This window comes from Haliotis rubra, unplaced genomic scaffold (assembly GCF_003918875.1).
Source record: "Haliotis rubra isolate DU_JTF1 unplaced genomic scaffold, ASM391887v1 Scf20, whole genome shotgun sequence".
NCBI classification, from domain to species: domain Eukaryota; kingdom Metazoa; phylum Mollusca; class Gastropoda; order Lepetellida; family Haliotidae; genus Haliotis; species Haliotis rubra.
In genome coordinates, this window is record NW_025766003.1 from 2065752 (window position 1) to 2083954 (window position 18203).

At 45.5% G+C, this 18203-nt stretch overlaps 1 protein-coding gene across 1 annotated transcript in view; it reads right to left on the bottom strand.

Moving 5' to 3' along the window:
* Positions 1-501: 501 nt before the first annotated feature.
* The window catches only part of LOC124275579, a 37839-nt gene continuing 20137 nt past the window's right edge, over positions 502-18203 (bottom strand). Inside the window, exons 9-23 of the mRNA XM_046711171.1 lie at positions 17723-17907; positions 16888-16998; positions 16483-16554; positions 14487-14537; positions 14241-14305; positions 13272-13418; positions 12313-12514; positions 11848-11894; positions 11701-11742; positions 10536-10722; positions 10004-10139; positions 8361-8467; positions 6861-6985; positions 6139-6258; positions 502-1211 (exon numbers count right to left, since the gene is read on the bottom strand). Of these exons, the coding sequence (XP_046567127.1) occupies positions 1037-1211; positions 6139-6258; positions 6861-6985; positions 8361-8467; positions 10004-10139; positions 10536-10722; positions 11701-11742; positions 11848-11894; positions 12313-12514; positions 13272-13418; positions 14241-14305; positions 14487-14537; positions 16483-16554; positions 16888-16998; positions 17723-17907 (1772 nt within the window). The 3' untranslated portion in view covers positions 502-1036. The remainder of the gene's footprint in view (positions 1212-6138; positions 6259-6860; positions 6986-8360; positions 8468-10003; positions 10140-10535; positions 10723-11700; positions 11743-11847; positions 11895-12312; positions 12515-13271; positions 13419-14240; positions 14306-14486; positions 14538-16482; positions 16555-16887; positions 16999-17722; positions 17908-18203) is intronic.

The window sequence follows — 18203 nt, forward strand, 5'->3', positions numbered from 1 at the left end:
TCAGTTTCAGTCATCCCAGCACATCACAGACTGCAATGTCATGGTGTTCATTCCCCATCAAACATATATTATAATTTTGTACAGAAGGCATACGTTAATGACGAATCTCAACACTCGTTTTCAGAAACAGCAAAATCAAAAACCAAAATGTCCATGATGCTGAAAAGATATGCTATGTAAAGGATGAAGGGCAAGACATCACTGAACTATCGTCCTCAAGTCCATAACACATTGTGTTATATGTATATACGTCCCTTGGTGTATATTGGTCCCTTGGTGTATAATGATGACTGACTGACTGAGTTTAGTTTTACAGCAATATTCCAACAATATCATGTGACACCAGAAATGGGCCTCACACATTGCACCCATGTGCTTTTACCGTGGTGAATAGCGCTTTAACCACTAGGCTACCCCGCCCTCATGCAATGATGATTTGTGTGAAGATGAGCATGTGGATGTAAGAATGAGGTGAGTGAATTAGGTTTTACGCAGCTTTTAGCAATATTCAAGCAATATCACGGCGGGGGAAATCAGAATATAGATAATGAGGGATGGCAGTTATGTTAAGCTTTGATTTATGAACATTTTCTTTATATAAGCACATTTAACTTAAATTACACATATTTAGGTTTTCAGTGATACTCATAGGTTGTTGGTTTTGTTGCAGGACCCCAGATATATTTTTGAGAATTTATGGTATTTAGAAAAGCAATCAGATGACAGATTATGAGCAATTTGATAAAGAGAAATTCTCTTTCTACCCAGATCACAATAAAATGAATGCGTAAACTTGGTATATCTGGAGCTCTGCAGTTGCCTCCAATGTGAAAATTAGTTGGCAAGAATCTACATGTTCAGCTTTGATTTCAATGTTAGTAGAAATGTCAATGCATGGAGGATGTTGTCCCCAAGCTACAATAGCGATGTCCAATATTGTAGAAAGTGAGGATCTTGGGTCCAGTCCATGGTTAGCATGATTGAGTCTACTGTTTCTGACTGAGTGGGTATTAGATGACCAGGAAGGATGACCAGCCTATGACTGTGGTAGTTCCTGAGTGTTAGTGAGGTGGTCCAGCTCCTCCTTGCTCTTGTCTGGCACCAGCTGTCGGAGGAGACTCGACAGCATCAGCAGCGAGTCATGCTGACCCAGCTCAGGCAGGTAGCGCTTGTTCCACACCATCTTGTAGATCTCCATCAACTCCAGGAGCCTACACACAGAGAAGATGATACTGACACAACTGTAACACCATCAGGTTATGAAGGGAATATGGTTCTCAAATGGAGCAGGGGAATGGAGGTTGTTGTGGCTTTTCCTTTTTAACTACAGCCAAGCACCGTAGTCGCGATATTCATGGGGACAAGAAAAAATATCGAGTTTTCCGAACTTTGAGACATCTGACCAGGGCATATCACCACATATCACTATGAAAGAAAACAAAACGCTTCTCAGTATGTTTTGATTTGCAACTATAATCCGTTATCAGTAGTGTTTAGTCATAACAGTGAGTACTTCCTAATTAATTCTTTATTAATTAATCCTTCTTAAATAACAAACAACTCAATTAACCCTAATTAGTTTGCACGACCACATCTCTTTGATTCATACCGCACCGTGTGTAAACGTGTGTAAACAACCTCCGTTCAGAGGGATACTTGCCCATATCGAATTTCTTTGCAAATATCGAGTTAAAAAGGTAATTTTGCTTGTTGGGACCATGACATTATATCGAGATATCCGAAATATCGAGACATCTGTATCGAGTTAAAAGAGCTAGAATAATGATAAATTGTGAAGAATTTTCCATGGACCGAGATGTTATATCGAGTTATCAGAGTTCAACACAACGGTGCTCGACTGTTTATAAAGTGGAGTAAGCTGTATTTGTGAGGTGTAGGTATGGATTGGTGTGGTGGTGTGGATTGGAGAGTGGATTGGTGATGGTTTGAAAGAAGCATGGGATGGACTGAGGTGTAATGGGACATGATGTGGATGTGAGTTGTGTGGGATGTATGATGTTAGGTATGTGTTTGGATGTACTGTCACATGGATATGGTGGGTAGGTGCTGTGTGGTGTGGTGTGGTGCAGAGAGTGGTGTGGTGCAGAGTGTGGTGTGGTGTGGTATGGTGCAGTGTGGTGTGATGTGGTATGGTGCAGAGTGTGGTGTGGTATGGTGCAGAGTGTGGTGTGGTGTGGTGTGGTGTGGTGCAGAGTGTGGTGTGGTGTGGTGTGGTGCAGAGTGTGGTGTGGTGTGGTGCAGAGAGTGGTGTGGTGCAGAGTGTTGTGTGGTGTGGTGCAGAGTGTGGTGTGGTGTGGTGTGGTGTGGTGGTGCAAGTGAGTGTGGTGTGGTGTGGTGTGGGTGTGGTGTGGTGCAGAGTGTGGTGTGGTGTGGTGTGGTGCAGAGTGTGGTGTGGTGTGGTGCAGAGCGTGGTGTGGTGTGGTGCAGAGCGTGGTGTGGTGTGGTGCAGAGTGTGTTGTGGTGTGGTGCAGAGTGTGGTGTGGTGTGGTGTGGTGCAGAGTGTGGTGTGGTGTGGTGCAGAGTGTGGTGTGGTGTGGTGTGGTGCAGAGTGTGGTGTGGTGTGGTGCAGAGAGTGGTGTGGTGCAGTGTTGTGTGGTGTGGTGCAGAGCGTTGTGTGGTGTGGTGTGGTGCAGAGTGTGGTGTGGTGTGGTGTGGTGCAGAGCGTGGCGTGGTGTGGTGCAGAGTGTGGTGTGGTATGGTGCAGAGTGTGGTGTGGTGTGGTGCAGTGTGAGTGTGGTGTGGTGTGATGTGGTATGGTGCAGAGTGTGGTGTGGTAATGTGAGGTGCAGTGGTGTGTGTGGTGTGGTGTGGTGTGTGTGTGCAGAGTGTGGTGTGGTGTGGTGTGGTGCAGAGTGTGGTGTGGTGTGGTGCAGAAAGTGGTGTGGTGCAGAGTGTTGTGTGGTGTGGTGCAGAGTGTGGTGTGGTGTGGTGTGGTGTGGTGTGGTGCAGAGTGTGGTGTGGTGTGTGGTGTGGTGTGGTGCAGAGTGTGGTGTGGTGTGGTGTGGTGCAGAGTGTGGTGTGGTGTGGTGCAAGAGAGCATGGTGTGGTGTGTGCAGAGCGTGGTGTGGTGTGGTGCAGTGGTGTGTTGTGGTGTGGTGCAGAGTGTGGTGTGGTGTGGTGTGGTGCAGAGTGTGGTGTGGTGTGGGTGCAGGAGTGTGGTGTGGTGTGGTGTGGTGCAGAGTGTGGTGTGGTGTGGTGCAGAAGTGGTGTGGTGCAGTGTTGTGTGGTGTGGTGCAGAGCGTTGTGTGGTGTGGTGTGGTGTGTGGTGCAGAGTGTGGTGTGGTGTGGTGTGGTGCAGAAGCGTGGCGTGGTGTGGTGTGGTGCAGAGTGTGGTGTGGTATGGTGCAGAGTGTGGTGTGGTGTGGTGCAGAGTGTGGTGTGGTGTGATGTGGTATGGTGCAGAGTGTGGTGTGGTATGGTGCAAGAGTGTGGTGGTGTGGTGTGAAGTGCAGAAGTGGTGTGGTGTGGTGCAGAAGTGGTGTGGTGCACAGAGTGTGGTGTGGTGTGGTGCAAGCGTGGTGTGGTGTGGTGCAGAAAGAGTGGTGTGGTGCAGAAGTGTGGTGTGGTGTGGTGTGGTGTGGTGTGGTGTGGTGCAGAGTGTGGTGTGGTGTGGTGTGGTGTGGTGCAGAGAGTGTGGTGGTGGTGTGGTGTGGTGCAGGAGTGTGGTGTGGTGTGGTGCAGGCGTGGTGTGGTGTGGTGCAGAAGCGTGGTGTGGTGTGGTGCAGAGTGTGTTGTGGTGTGGTGCAGAGTGTGGTGTGGTGTGGTGTGGTGCAGGGTGTGGTGTGGTGTGGTGCAGAGTGTGGTGTGGTGTGGTGTGGTGCAGGTGTGGTGTGGTGTGGTGCAGAGGAGTGGTGTGGTGCAGAGTGTTGTGTGGTGTGGTGCAGAGCGTTGTGTGGTGTGGTGTGGTGCAGAGTGTGGCGTGGTGTGGTGTGGTGCAGAGCGTGGCGTGGTGTGGTGTGGTGCAGAGTGTGGTGTGGTATGGTGCAGAGTGTGGTGTGGTGTGGTGCAGAGTGTGGTGTGGTGTGGTGCAGAGTGTGTTGTGGTGTGGTGCAGAGTGTGGTGTGGTGTGGTGTGAAGCATGAAGTATGTGTGGTGTGGTGCAAGCGTGGTGTGGTGTGGTGCAGGCGTTGTGTGGTGTGGTGTGGTGCAGAAGCGTTGTGTGGTGTGGTGCAGAGAGAGTGGTGTGGTGCAGAGTGTGGTGTGGTGTGGTGTGGTGCAGAGGTGTGGTGTGGTGTGGTGTGGTGCAGGTGTGGTGTGGTGTGGTGCAGAGAGGTATGGTGTGGTGCAGAGTGTGGCGTGGCGTGGTGCAGGCGTGGTGTGGTGTGGTGCAGAGTGTGGTGTGGTGTGGTGTGGTGCAGAGTGTGGTGTGGTGTGGTGTGGTGCAGAGTGTGGTGTGGTGTGGTGCAGAGAGTGGTGTGGTGCAGAGTGTGGTGTGGTGCAGAGTGTGGTGTGGTGTGGTGTGGTGCAGAGTGTGGTGTGGTGTGGTGCAGAGAGTGGTGTGGTGCAGGTGTGGTGTGAGTGAGTGTGGTGGTGCAGTGTGGTGTGGTGTGGTGTGGTGCAGAGTGTGGTGTGGTGTGGTGTGGTGCAGAGTGTGGTGTGGTGTGGTGTGGTGCAGAGTGTGGTGTGGTGTGGTGCAGAGAGTGGTGTGGTGCAGAAGCGTGGTGTGGTGTGGTGTGGTGCAGAGTGTGGCGTGGTGTGGTGTGGTGCAGAGTGTGGCGTGGTGTGGTGTGGTGCAGAGAGTGGTGTGGTATGGTGCAGAGTGTGGTGGTGTGGTGTGGTGCAGAGTGTGGTGTGGTGTGGTGTGGTGTGGTGCAAGTGTGTGTGTGGTGTGGTGTGGTGTGGTGCAGAGTGTGGTGTGGTGTGGTGCAGAAAGTTGTGTGGTGCAGTGTGGTGTGGTGTGGTGCAGAAGCGTGGTGTGGTGTGGTGGTGTAGTGTGGAGTGTGGTGTGGTGGTGTGGTGTGTGGTGCAGAGTGTGTGGTGTGGTATGGTGCAGTGTGGTGTGATGTGGTATGGTGCAGAGTGTGTGGTGTGGTATGGTGCAGAGTGTGGTGTGGTGGTGCAGAGAGAAGTGGTGTGGTGCAGAAAGCGTGGTGTGGTGTGGTGCAGAGAGCGTGGTGTGGTGTGGTGCAGAGTGTGGTGTGGTGTGGTGTGGTGTGGTGCAGAGTGTGGTGTGGTGTGGTGCAGAGTGTGGTGTGGTGTGGTGCAGAGTGTGGCATGGTGTGGTGTGGTGCAGAGTGTGGTGTGTGTGTGTGGTGTGGTGCAGAGTGTGGTGTGGTGTGGTGTGGTGCAGAGAGTGGTGTGGTGTGGTGCAGAGTGGTGTGGTGTGGTGCAGCGTGATGGTGTGGTGCAGAGCGGTGTGGTGCAGTGTGTGGTGTGGTGTGGTGCAGAGTGGTGTGGTGTGGTGTGGCGTGGTGCAGCTTGGTGTGGTGCAGAAGAGTGGTGTGGTGCAATGTGTGGTGTGGTGTGGTGTGGCGTGGTGTAGAGTATGGTGTGGTGCAGAGCGTGGTGTGGTGCAGAGCGTGGTGTGGTGCAGAGCATGGTGTGGTGCAGAGTATGGTGTGGTGCAGAGCGTGGTGTGGTGCAGAGCATGGTGTGGTGCAGAGTGTGGTGTGGTGCAGTGTGGTGTGGTGTGGTGCAGAACGTGGTGAGGTGTAGTGTGTGGTGTAGAGCGTGGTGTGGTGTGGTGCAGAGTGTGGTGTGGTGTGGTGTGGTGCAGTGTGTGGTGTGGCATTTACAGGGTGTAGAGTGTTGATGTGATGTGGTGTTTGATGAGGGTTTGAGGTGCAGCGCAGTGAGGTGTGGTGTGGGGATTTGCGGTGCAGAACTTTTCGGTGTGGTGTCTACAAGGTGTAGTGTGTTAAATAGATGTTTAGTTAATATATGTCATGTTTGATGAGGTTTAAAGGTGCGGTGTGGTGTGATGTGATGTGTGGTTATTGTATGAGTTACTATATGAGGGTCTGTAGAGTGGTACGGTGCAGCGTTGTGAGTCTTCAAGCTCTTTCTGAATTAGATCTGCAGTGTTTATATGCAGTGTTTGGTGAGGATTTGTGGAGTGTTGTAGGGTTTCATTACTGCCTACTTGAAGTGAATACAGTAATGTAATATAAGTCCTACCTGTTTGCCAAATCTGTTTTGTTTGTGGGTGTAAGCATATTGATCCCAAAGTTGACAACATTGTAGCCAGACTCCTTGGAGTTGGGCTTCTTGCCTGAGAGGACCAAGGCACGTCCAACCCTACAGGAAGAAAAGACACATGAGACAGTAGTTGATGAATGACGTCCTTTAATAACAAACAAACTTTACATGATATAACTAAAACAAATATACTCATGACCTACTCAATCGCATTTTCTTTAACATGACTGCTATTTTGAAATGTAATTTAACATTTGGCATGTTGGGTATGTTTTTTATTTTTGAATGCCATACTCAAAAATATTCCAGCTATATGATGGCAACCTGTAAATAAGACAGTCAGGTCCAGTGAGTGAGTGAGCTTTTAGTTTTAAGCCGCTTTTAGCAATATTCCAGCAATATCATGGCGGGGGACACCAGAAATGGGCTTCACACATTGTACCCATGTGGGGAATCGAACCCGGGCCTGTGGCATTTCAAGCGGACGCTTTAATCACTAGGCTACCCCAGCGCCCCCAGTCAGGTCCAGACAATCCAGTGACCAACAGTATGAGCAATGATATGTGAGGACACACGTCAACATGTGAGCGAACCCACCAGATCTATTTGGTAACCTCTTATGACTGGCATAGACAGCTGGACTGAAGTACTACTCACTGATTCTCATGGATTTGTGTTTAACAGCTAAACAAATGACTTACTTTGCTGCTAACATCATGAAGTCACAGGTAAGGTTGATTTCTTCTATAATCTCGACAGCCTGTGCACAGGCTAGTCTTGCATTAGGTAGGATTGCTTGGCACTTCTTGATGTGACGAATGGCTCTCTGAGACAACAGATAGAAACAAGGTATAACACTGGCTGTGAGTGAGTGAGTGAGTTTAGTTTTACACTGCACTCAGCAATATTCCAGCTATATGGCGGCGGTCTGTAAATAATTGAGTCTGGACCAGACAATCCAGTGATCAACAGCATGAGCATTGATCTGCGCAATTGGGAACCGATGACATGTGTCAACCAAGTCAGTGAGCCTGATCCGTTAGTCGCCTCTTACGACAAGCATAGTCACCTTTGTGGCAAGCATGGGTTGGTAAAGACCTATTCCACCCCGGATCTTCATGGGTCACACCGGCTGTGTGCGCCTAACGGTCTGACTCATCAGTGACACTCCTCCAAGAAGCTTGAGGTCAGAAAACAAACAACTGCTAACAGTGCTGACAGAGGAACTCAGATCCTTTTGAAATGATTACACACTAAGAACTTGCACAGAGGCATTTGCTCCCCATAGCCATTAAGCAATTTCAGCATAATTATTATCATGAAAAAAATCATGATTCTTAGATTGACCAAATTCACTGAGGATCAGGTCACATTGTTTTAAACTGAGCTGGCATTGTCAAGTCTGCAATCGCCTTTAAGTTTTGTGTTTGTCGTTCAACAGATCACACTCGGCAGCAAAATTCCAGATACATGAGCGTGGATTGTCAACAATCAAGACTGGACCAGACCATCCACTGATTGAGATCACTCTAAGTAATTGGAATATGACTAGCATCAATCATATCAGTGACTCCAAACTCCTCATCCAGTTAGTCACCCCTTTTGACAAGCATAGGTTGCTGAAGACCAATTTTAACCTTAATCTTCACCGCAATGTAACAGTCAATCATTTGATAAGGTGAGGTGAGGTGAGGTGACGTGAAATGGGGTTTAACATCGTACTTAAGAATATTTCAACGGCTCATATGACGACATGCATGCATGTGTATGTGTGGCTGCTTGTACTAGCCCAGACTTAAGCTGGTTCCATAGTGCTAGCTCACTGAGAAACTATGCAGCAATCAAGCATGAATACCCCACTCAGACACATTATACTGACTCCGAGCCGACCAGTTTTTGTTGTACCCATTTATGCCGAGGGCCAGGCAGGGACCAACAAGTACCAGATGTTAACATCTATTGGTATGATGCGGCCAAGGATTAAACCAGCGACCTTCTGCTCTCTGGGAGGACGCTCTAACCACTACACCACGGAGGCGGCTATTTCCTAAGACTGTTATGACAGTGAATGATAATTTCATAGCCATATCACCTGAAACTGGCTTTGCACAGTTTATATCGAACCTTTTATATGAACACTTTAAACACAAGGCTTCCCTACTAGCCCATGACAGCCAGGTGTTAACAAAGCCTGTATTTACCTGTATGACATCAGGAGCCAGGTATTCCAGGGGGACACCATCAGGGGAAGACAGAAACTGGAACAGGACAGATCCGTGCTCATCCGGCAAGTCCCTCACATCATTGCCTGGGGACAAACAAGAGGCATCAGTTAACATGAACAGATCATTTTCATGAAGCGTAATACAGATGACACTGTGATACATAAACATACCTCAACCAACACTGTGATATCAAAATGTACCCTCAAACAAACTACCATGCAGATATGTACCCTATCTGATGATTTAATGCTGAAATGTACCCTCAAACAAATGGTAATTAAAATATGTACCCTCAACTAAACTGTAATACAGAAATGAGGGAATCCCACAGTTCTAAGACGAACTTATTCTGCTCCACCCATAACAGATGACCAAAGGTTTAGTCAGATGATTGGCCAAAGTACCCCACTGTCCATCACATCATTAACCATGGAAAGTCAATAATGTCATTCACCACAGAACGTCAATAATGTCATTTACCATGGAAAGTCAATAATGTCATTCACCACAGAAAGTCAATAATGTCATATACCATGGAAAGCCAATACCTGCATTTACCATGGAGTGAGTGAGTGAGTGAGTTGGTTTTTACGCTGCGATCAGCAATATTCCAGCACTATCACGGCAGGGGGACACCAGAAATGGGTTTCACACATTGTACCCATGTGGGGAATTGAACCCAGGTCTTTGGCGTGACGAGCGAATGCTTTAACCACTAGGCTACCTCAACGCCCCCATTCACCCTGGAATGTCAAACTTGTTCATATCATGTGAATCTGCCTCTATTCTCAAGACAAACACGGTTTCAATGATGCATCAGCATCAATAGCTTCATGGACATGAACTGTTGCACTCAACAGGCTAATTGTATACACATGAGGTAAGTCTCGTGCCTTTCCTAGCTCGACCAGAGCATGTCCCAACACCATCATCTGTCTATATACCTGAACCATGGTACTCACCTGGCTGATTACGTGCACAACGCATGAGGTATGTCTCTGCCCTTCTTAGCTCTACCAGAGCATGTCCCAACACCATCATCTGTCTATATACCTGAACCATTGTTCTCACCTGGCTGATTGCGTGCACAACGCATGAGGTATGTCTCTGCCCTTCTTAGCTCTACCAGAGCATGTCCCAACACCATCATCTGTCTATATACCTGAACCATTGTTCTCACCTGGCTGATTACGTGCACAACGCATGAGGTAAGTCTCTGCCCTTCCTAGCTCTACCAGAGCTTGTCCCAACACCATCATCTGTATATATACCTGAACCATTGTACTCACCTGGCTGATTAGCGTGCACAACGCATGAGGTAAGTCTCTCTGCCCTTCCTAGCTCTACTAGAGCTTGTCCCAACACCATCATCTGTATATATACCTGAACCATTGTACTCACCTGGCTGATTGCGTGCACAACGCATGAGGTAAGTCTCTGCCCTTCCTAGCTCTACCAGAGCTTGTCCCAACACCATCATCTGTATATATACCTGAACCATTGTACTCACCTGGCTGATTGCGTGCACAACGCATGAGGTAAGTCTCTGCCCTTCCTAGCTCTACCAGAGCTTGTCCCAACACCATCATCTGTATATATACCTGAACCATTGTACTCACCTGGCTGATTGCGCGCACAACGCATGAGGTAAGTCTCTGCCCTTCCTAGCTCTACCAGAGCATGTCCCAACACCATCGCTCTGTCTTTATACACATGTTGGTTCAACAAGTCAGCTAGGTTGCCAAGGATGAAATCCTATTGAAAAAGTAACAGATAAAATGTCAAAACATGCTTATAGACAAGCATGAGAATCTATTAATATAGAATTACCTTCTGCACATTGTGCAATAATTGTGCTCAATCAGGCTTAAAACCAGTCTTGCTATAGATATTGAGCACTGTTTTTGATGACATTATGACTTCATGTTCCAAAGAGAGAAGTGACCATGTCTTGTGCATTGAATCCAAGCTCATGTTTTTTCTTCCTAACAGGCAGCCGACCAACACAACAATACACACATAAACTTCTTGGAAGTAGAAACAAAGGGAGGTAACTGAGCTATCCAGAGTTGTGTACCACACACTCTGACAAGAGAATAAGGCTATAATTACAAATTTTATAAATTGAGTTTTTCAAATCATGGACCTTACCCAGTGTACATCAGTGCCCCAGCTCAATCCAGCAGCCATCAGTAGACCTGCCCAGGAGAAGGGGAGGTGGGTGAGGTGTCCTTTCCCTGTCCAGTTGCATACAACCATCCCCATAGCTCCCTGTGACGTTGCACACTTCATGGCGTTGAAGATGTTACATAGAGCTGCTTCAGGACATCCTGCCAAGCTGAACAGAGGGAAGTGAGGATGGTCACCAGACAGAAGATAACACATACTTGGTGAAAACACTAAATTTGCAAACTCGCAGATTTCCCCTAACATTAAACTGACCACTCTGCCAATCCTCTCACATCAATCACAGAGTATGTCTGGTGTCCACAACCCAGAGTCAGCTGACTGTTTCATACATCCTTCTTGTATTACATGAGAGTCCGTTCTTGAGGTGGGATTAAAGACCAAAGTGATCCATATGATGTTTACAAAAGAAGAATCAACATGATTCTGAGATTTCAACCCACACAGACTCAGAAATGTTTATGATCCAATCCTTAGAGTTATGGGAAATATCTCTTCACAAGTGAGTTGTGATCTATTACAGCAATGTTCCAACAACAACTATACCACCAATAGACTAAATGCACCCATATATGGAAGTGAACCCCGATTCTGTTTGACCCACCAGGTGACCTTATTATCCCTCTTTATGAGAACATTGCACGACTTTTCACAATGTAAAACTGATGAATTATCATCCCAAACTGGCTACCACAGTAGATAGCACTTTGAGTGAGTGAGTGAGTTTAGTTTTACGCTGCACTCAGCAATATTCCAGCTTTATGGCAGCGGTCTGTAAATAATCGAGTCTGGACCAGACAATCCAGTCATCAACAGCATGAGCATCGATCTGCGCAATTGGAAACCGATGACATGTGTCAACCAAGTCAGCCAGCCTGACCACCCGATCCCGTTAGTCGCCTCTTACGACAAGCATAGTCGCCTTTTATGGCAAGCATGGGTTGCTGAAGACCTATTCTATATCGTATCCTCATGGGTCAGATAGCACTTTGAAGTACCAGCACTTGTCCATAAAACCCCTTAGCAAGTCTTGGAATCTAAACATCTAATGTCGTGCTGATATAACTGATATTGGGACGCTCATGCCACATAAAGCTGTGATGTGCCATGACACATTTGTCCAACTCACCTGTTCCATGCTGCAGTGCCGGGACAGGCCATGAAGCTGATCCTGCAACACACAGGAACACACAATATTTTCTTTAATCACATTCAAACAATAGGTGTAAACTGGTACTCAGGCCATTCTCGGTTTGATAATATGAGAACTACTTACCCAAGATCAGCAAGTGGACCACAGAAACTGTTAAAGTCATGATCTGCCTGCAAGAGAAGGAGACACTTGTAACAATTTTCAGAATTGAAGGCCTTTTCAGGGTTTTTTCAAGACATTTTCATTCCAATTCCATGCAAAATATAACACAAATATGATTCAGTGCTATGATGTAATATCAAGGAAAGTAACTTATCCCTGACTGCAATCATTCAATGCAATCATCATGTAAATGAGGTTTGTATTGTTGTAAGTAATGAGATACATAATGTTGGCATCGGTGTTTCACTATCAGCCATAGTTATGTACATTATGAAAGGTGCAAGTTCAGAAAGCTAAGGATCCATACCATAATGTTACGGTTGAAGCTGATTGCTTAGTGAACCATTTAAAAGAGTGTTGCTTAAACGGGCACTGAGCTACTGACCCATAAGAGTGAATAGCTAGGGAGTATAGGAGGTAGCTCACCTTGACGCCAAACTCATTAAAGACAATATGTGGAGGCAGCTGCTGAAGTAGGGATGTGCTGAGGCCGTGGAGGGGATAGCCACACAGCTGCAGGGTCTGGTCTCGACTCAAAGGCAAGAACCGACTCGCATCATTCACGTTCAGATAATCTTCTGTCACGTCCAAAAGGAAACTGCTCAGACGAGGTCCAGCACTGACAAACCTGTACACAGATGACACAACATCTAAGGTGGACAGTTTGGATGGTATGGATTGGGTTGTGTTGCATCAGTAATATGTTAATTCAAGATTACTATCAATTGTTTGAGACAAATCGCACATCATGATAGCTAAAATCTGATGCCATGAATGCCTCAAGTTGTTCTATCTGTTTTGTTCTGGGGAAGGAGTGACTTACACATCATTCCCCTCAGTTCACAGAATAAGTCAGATATAGTAAGTGAGTAAGTTTAGTTTTACGCCACATTCAGCAATATTCCAGCCATATGGCTGCGCTCTGTAAATAATCGAGTTTGGACCAGACAATCCAGTGATCAACACCATGATCATCGATCTACACAATTAAGACATGTGTCAAGCAAGTTAGCGAACCTGACCACCCGATCCCGTTAGTCGCCTCTTACGTCAAACATGAGTTACTGAAGATCAATTCTTACCCGGATCTTCACGGGTTAAGTTAGATATAGAATCTTGAAAACACTGAGAGGGGACACCTGCCTATAACATATTTAACAGTTAGACTCAATATTATAATACTAAACTAGTCCTCACATACTACTAAATGATGAGCAGTGTAGTACAAAACCAGGTTCCCTTTGGTTAACACTGCTCTGATATCCATCATCAGCTCAAGTCTGGGACTGACTCACAAGATATTCTCTTTTGATAAGATGCAATTAAATGTTAATCCATTAATTGAGTTGTCAGACTGACACTTTGACCTCTGAGAGTATTCTTACTCTGAATGTGAGCAGCATGTCACAAAGTCCTGGAATGCTGTGTAGAGAAGAGGGAGATCTTCAAACTGGACCTTGGGACCGACCTCCAGGACCGGCACAAGCTGCAAGGCCCGGGCCGAACACATCATGTCCAGATGCAGCAGGTCACTGCACAAATAGTCAGAAACTTTCACCATCATAAAACTTTAACAGGATTCGGCAAGGAATGAGTGAGTGAGTATTAGCAATATTCCAGCAATATCACGGCAGGGGACACCAGAAATGGGCTTCACACATTGAACCCATGTGGGGAATCAAAAGCTTCAACCACTAGGGTACCCAACCGCCCTACTCGGCAAGAAAACCAAGTGGGTCTCACAATGCTATTTGCAATATGGAAGGTGTTACCAGATAACACAAGGATGAGGAACTACTGACACATTCTACCCAGAAATCCCACACTAGTAATGTTCATATCACAACACGCTAATCATGTGTAACATGTCTAAGTGTGCAGCAATACTTGTCACGCACTATACATGATCATGTGAGAACCACTAAAGTGATCTTGCTTGGGTATAGACACTCAATTCATTCTTGCCAATCTTGCTGCTCTCCAATCTACATACTTTCTTTCTCTGGGTCCATTTGGACCACCCACTCCTCATCTAAGACACCTTAACACATCATATGAGTGAGTGAGTTTAGTTTACGCCACCTTTAGCATATATTCCAGCAATATCACAGCAGGGGACATCAGAAATGGGCTTCATACATTGTACCCAAATAAGGAATCGAACCCAGGTCTTCAACTTGATGAGCAAACACTTTAACCACTGGGCTACCCTACTGTCCTAATAATACCTCATATGAAAAGCAGGGGTAACCTGTAAGTATGAACAGTATTTCAGCCATATGGTAAGGATAGGCTTGTTAGGGCCCCTTACACATGAATGATGAAAGTTAAAATCAGACAATGTCTAGTCGTACCTTCTGGAGTAACACAGCTGCCACTCTGTTGGGTTTTTGCTTCTAAATCTTGAATAAAGATAAATCTGAAAATATGACAGCTGACATCAGAACAAATGCTGAATTGGACAACGTTCAGTTAATGGACAATCTATTTCCAACAAATACCCGTATGTTGTTTAAACAAAATCTGGCTTCTCTTCTGATTGACATGGATGGATAGAACAACCAAGAATGCACTGTGACCCTATACGTCAAGAAACTTACTTGATTCATCTTCAGTAAGGACAATGTATTCAGTAGTTCCTGGAGTGTTTCCTGTAAAATTCAAGAAAACCAATAAATGTTAAACAAATAACAATGTTGATACTATGAATACACAATGCCATTTAGAAAGTGGACAAATGTAACATATTATATTTGGGATTAAACTTTCTCAGTGAAGAACTGATTCTAGTAATTTTTGGGCAGAGTCCCATCCTGGAATCGAACCTAATCGCCAGTGGTAATACTGGTTGGTTGTTTGTTGTTTAATGCTTCACTCAGCAATATTCCAGCTATATCACTTCAGGTTGTAAGTAATAAAGGCCGAACCAGAAATGGATGCTGTGAGCAAACACCCATGCCATTCGGATACAATGACACGCCATCAATCAATTTATCGAATCAACAACACTTGTTAATAAACAGCAGTTTATCTTCCGGATGTGTCCCCAAGTGTCTGAAGATCGCTGTTGTTAAGCCACTCCTGAAAAAGCCTGGCTTAGACGCTGACACACTATCGAACTATAGGCCTGTCTCTAATTTATCCTTCATATCAAAATTGCTTGAGAAGGCAATCAAGGTACGCCTTGTTGATCACTTGACCGTGAATGATCTCTATGACGTGCATCAGTCTGCATATCGCTCCGATCATTCCACAGAGACTGTACTTCTGCATGTGATGGAGAGACTTCTTGCTGCAGCTGATGCGGGCTATGTTACAGTTTTAACGCTGCTTGATTTATCAGCGCTTTTGATACCATTGACCATGTTCAATTAACTGAGTGTCTGAAAACAGAATTTGGTATTCATGGCACAGCTCTTGGATGGTTTGTCTCATACCCTCAATAATAGGACACAATCTGTGGTCATTCAAGACGGAAATCGTAATGCGCATCAGCTTACATACGGAGTGCCACAAGGTTCCGCTCTTGGGCCCATTCTCTTTTCACTCTATATGAAGAATCTCGGCAATATCATTCGCATCATGTTGTGATGTACGAGTCATATGCTGATGACACCCAGCTGTTATGCGTTCCACTAAACCGACTCACTTCCAGCCGATATGTCTATAATCGAAGACTGTATCCTTGACTCCAAAGCATGGATGATACAAAGGAAGCTGAGATTAAATGACAGTAAGACCGAGGTTTTGCTGTGTGGATCACCCAGTAGCACTGCTAAGGTGGATGTGTCTTCGTTGGTAGTGGGTAATGAGAAAGTTCCTTTCAGTGATTCCGTGAAAAGACCTTGGTGTTTTTCTAGACTCAAATTTATCCATGGAAACACACGTAAACTCTGTTTGTAAGTCATGCTATTTTCATCTCAGAAATATTGCTTCCATTCGTGATATTCTGACATTTGATGCAGCTCACCACCTAGTTCGCTCACTTGTTCTCTCACGCGCTGGATTATTGCTGCAGTCTTCTTGTAAATATCCGCCAAGATCTATTGTCCAAGCTCCAGAGGATTCAGAACTCTCATGGGGCGCTGATTGATTTGCCGAGTCAACAAGCGCAGTCACATTACACCATTGCTGATACGCTTACATTGGCTGCCCAATGAAACAGAGAATAGAATATAAAATCCTCACTCGCTTTCAAGTGCCTCCATGACAAAGCTCCAATCTATCTGAAAGATCTCCTCAGTGAATATGTCCCACCACGGCTTTTAAGATCAAGTTCTAATTGTCAGTTGAATGTCCCCAAGGTCAGATTAAAGTCATATGGATATAGACAGTTCTCTTACACAGCTCCCCTTTTCTGGAACTCACTGCCTCTTCACATCCGACAAGCCGCGTCCGTGGAATCTTTCCAGTCCCAACTGAAAACTTTCCTTTTTAAACAAGCTTATGAACTTTAATCCTTTCTTCAGATCACTCTATCTTTTAGCGCCTAGAGAAATTGCCTTGCAGTTTGATTTGTGCGCTATACAAGAACACTTATTATTATTATTAATACTGGCTAAAAACATCTACTCCCCCAAATCTGACTGTACGTACCATATTAGGTACTCGTCCTTGTGACACATCCAACAACACTCCTCGATAATGCAGTGTTGGCCAGTCATCGATCTGCAGAGATATTTTCGCATTAAGATACATGAAAACAATGTGATAATCTGCTTAAATGAACATCCAGAATTCTATAGACAAAATTGCAAAGTTTGTTTACTTGTTAATTAATGCCCAATCAGCTTTATGACAACTGTTAATAAACATGAAACATAACTGAATCTGGACCAGACAATCCGATGATTGATTGTGAGTGGTGATCCATGCTGTGTACAGTGATACACAGGAGACAGTTACAGGGTTTATCTCCCAATCCAGTAAGTTGCCCCAAACAACCAGCAATTCTATCATTCCCTCAGGGTTCTAAACATGTGATAGGTGTGGCATCAGTACCAGTAATGTCGGGATGGAGATTCCCTCCGCGGTCCTGTAGAGCTCCAGCAGCTGCAGCACTGTACACAGAGCATAGTTGAGGCTCTCCAGGCTCCCACACACAATCTTCAACTGAAAACAAGGAAATGTAAAGTCTGATTCACAACAAAACACTTACACACTTTTGGGATGCCTAGTGGAAAGCTAGCATATCTCATTAAAATCAGATCTCGCTACAGTTAAATACAGATACAAGGACATCTCATGAGGACAGATCACTTTAGAACAACCTTTCACAAACCTTGAAGTCCATTTAAATGACTAACAATGACACTTGCCAATCAGAAAGCAGGTTACTCAAGTTTCATGGTAACTTCCATTCCAGACAAATAAGAGCTAATCAGAATATGAGAACTGAATAAAAGAACATTCTAGAATGTCTAAAATATAGCCAGTATTGTATGGCCATATTTCTCATGGGTATTCTTAGAGCTTCAGAAATAGTAATTGCCAAAAAACTTGTCCAAACTTACGGTATAATTAATGAAACAATTTATATACACAGATTATGTATCACGAACTGTAATGACATCTTCAAGAGTACATCAGATCTACTTGAAACATTCATTATAGTTTTCCAACTATTATAATGATGAATAGCTGCTCCCCGGTAAGTACCAGGGTCCCGATTCACAAAGCGTTCATAGCATTATGAGCTATCATTACTATATAGTTCATCATCGGACTATGAATGATGTAATGCTACGAACACTTTGTGGAGCCAGCCCCCCTCCTTCAACAGTTACCTTACCTATCCACTGACAGACACCCCTCCCACACCACACTTCCTGCCTACCTGTTTGGGAGAGATGGTAATCTTGTAAGAGCCCTTGTTCTGGCACAGCCTGTGGTTGACATGACACAGGACATGGGGCATGTCACATATATTTAGAGGTGACAACATCTCCAAACCAAACTTTACACCCACTGCCTCAAACTGGCCTTTGTGTGACTCCCACACTGAGATGATTCTTGTGTGACCTGTGAGACACAGAGGAATGGTACCAAACAGTCATGGTGAGGTGAAATTGGGTTTAAAGTCGTGCTTGAGAATATTTCGCTCATATGACGACGTGCGTGCGTGTGTTGGTGTATGTGCGGCTGCTTGTACTAGCCCAGACTTAAGCTGGGTTTTTTATAGTGCTAGCCCACTGAGATACCATGCTGCAGTGAAGCATGAATACCCCACTCAGACACAATATACTGACTCCATATTTTAATGTCTTTTTGGTATGACGCAGTCGGGGATCGAACCCGCGACCTTCCGCTCTCCGGGC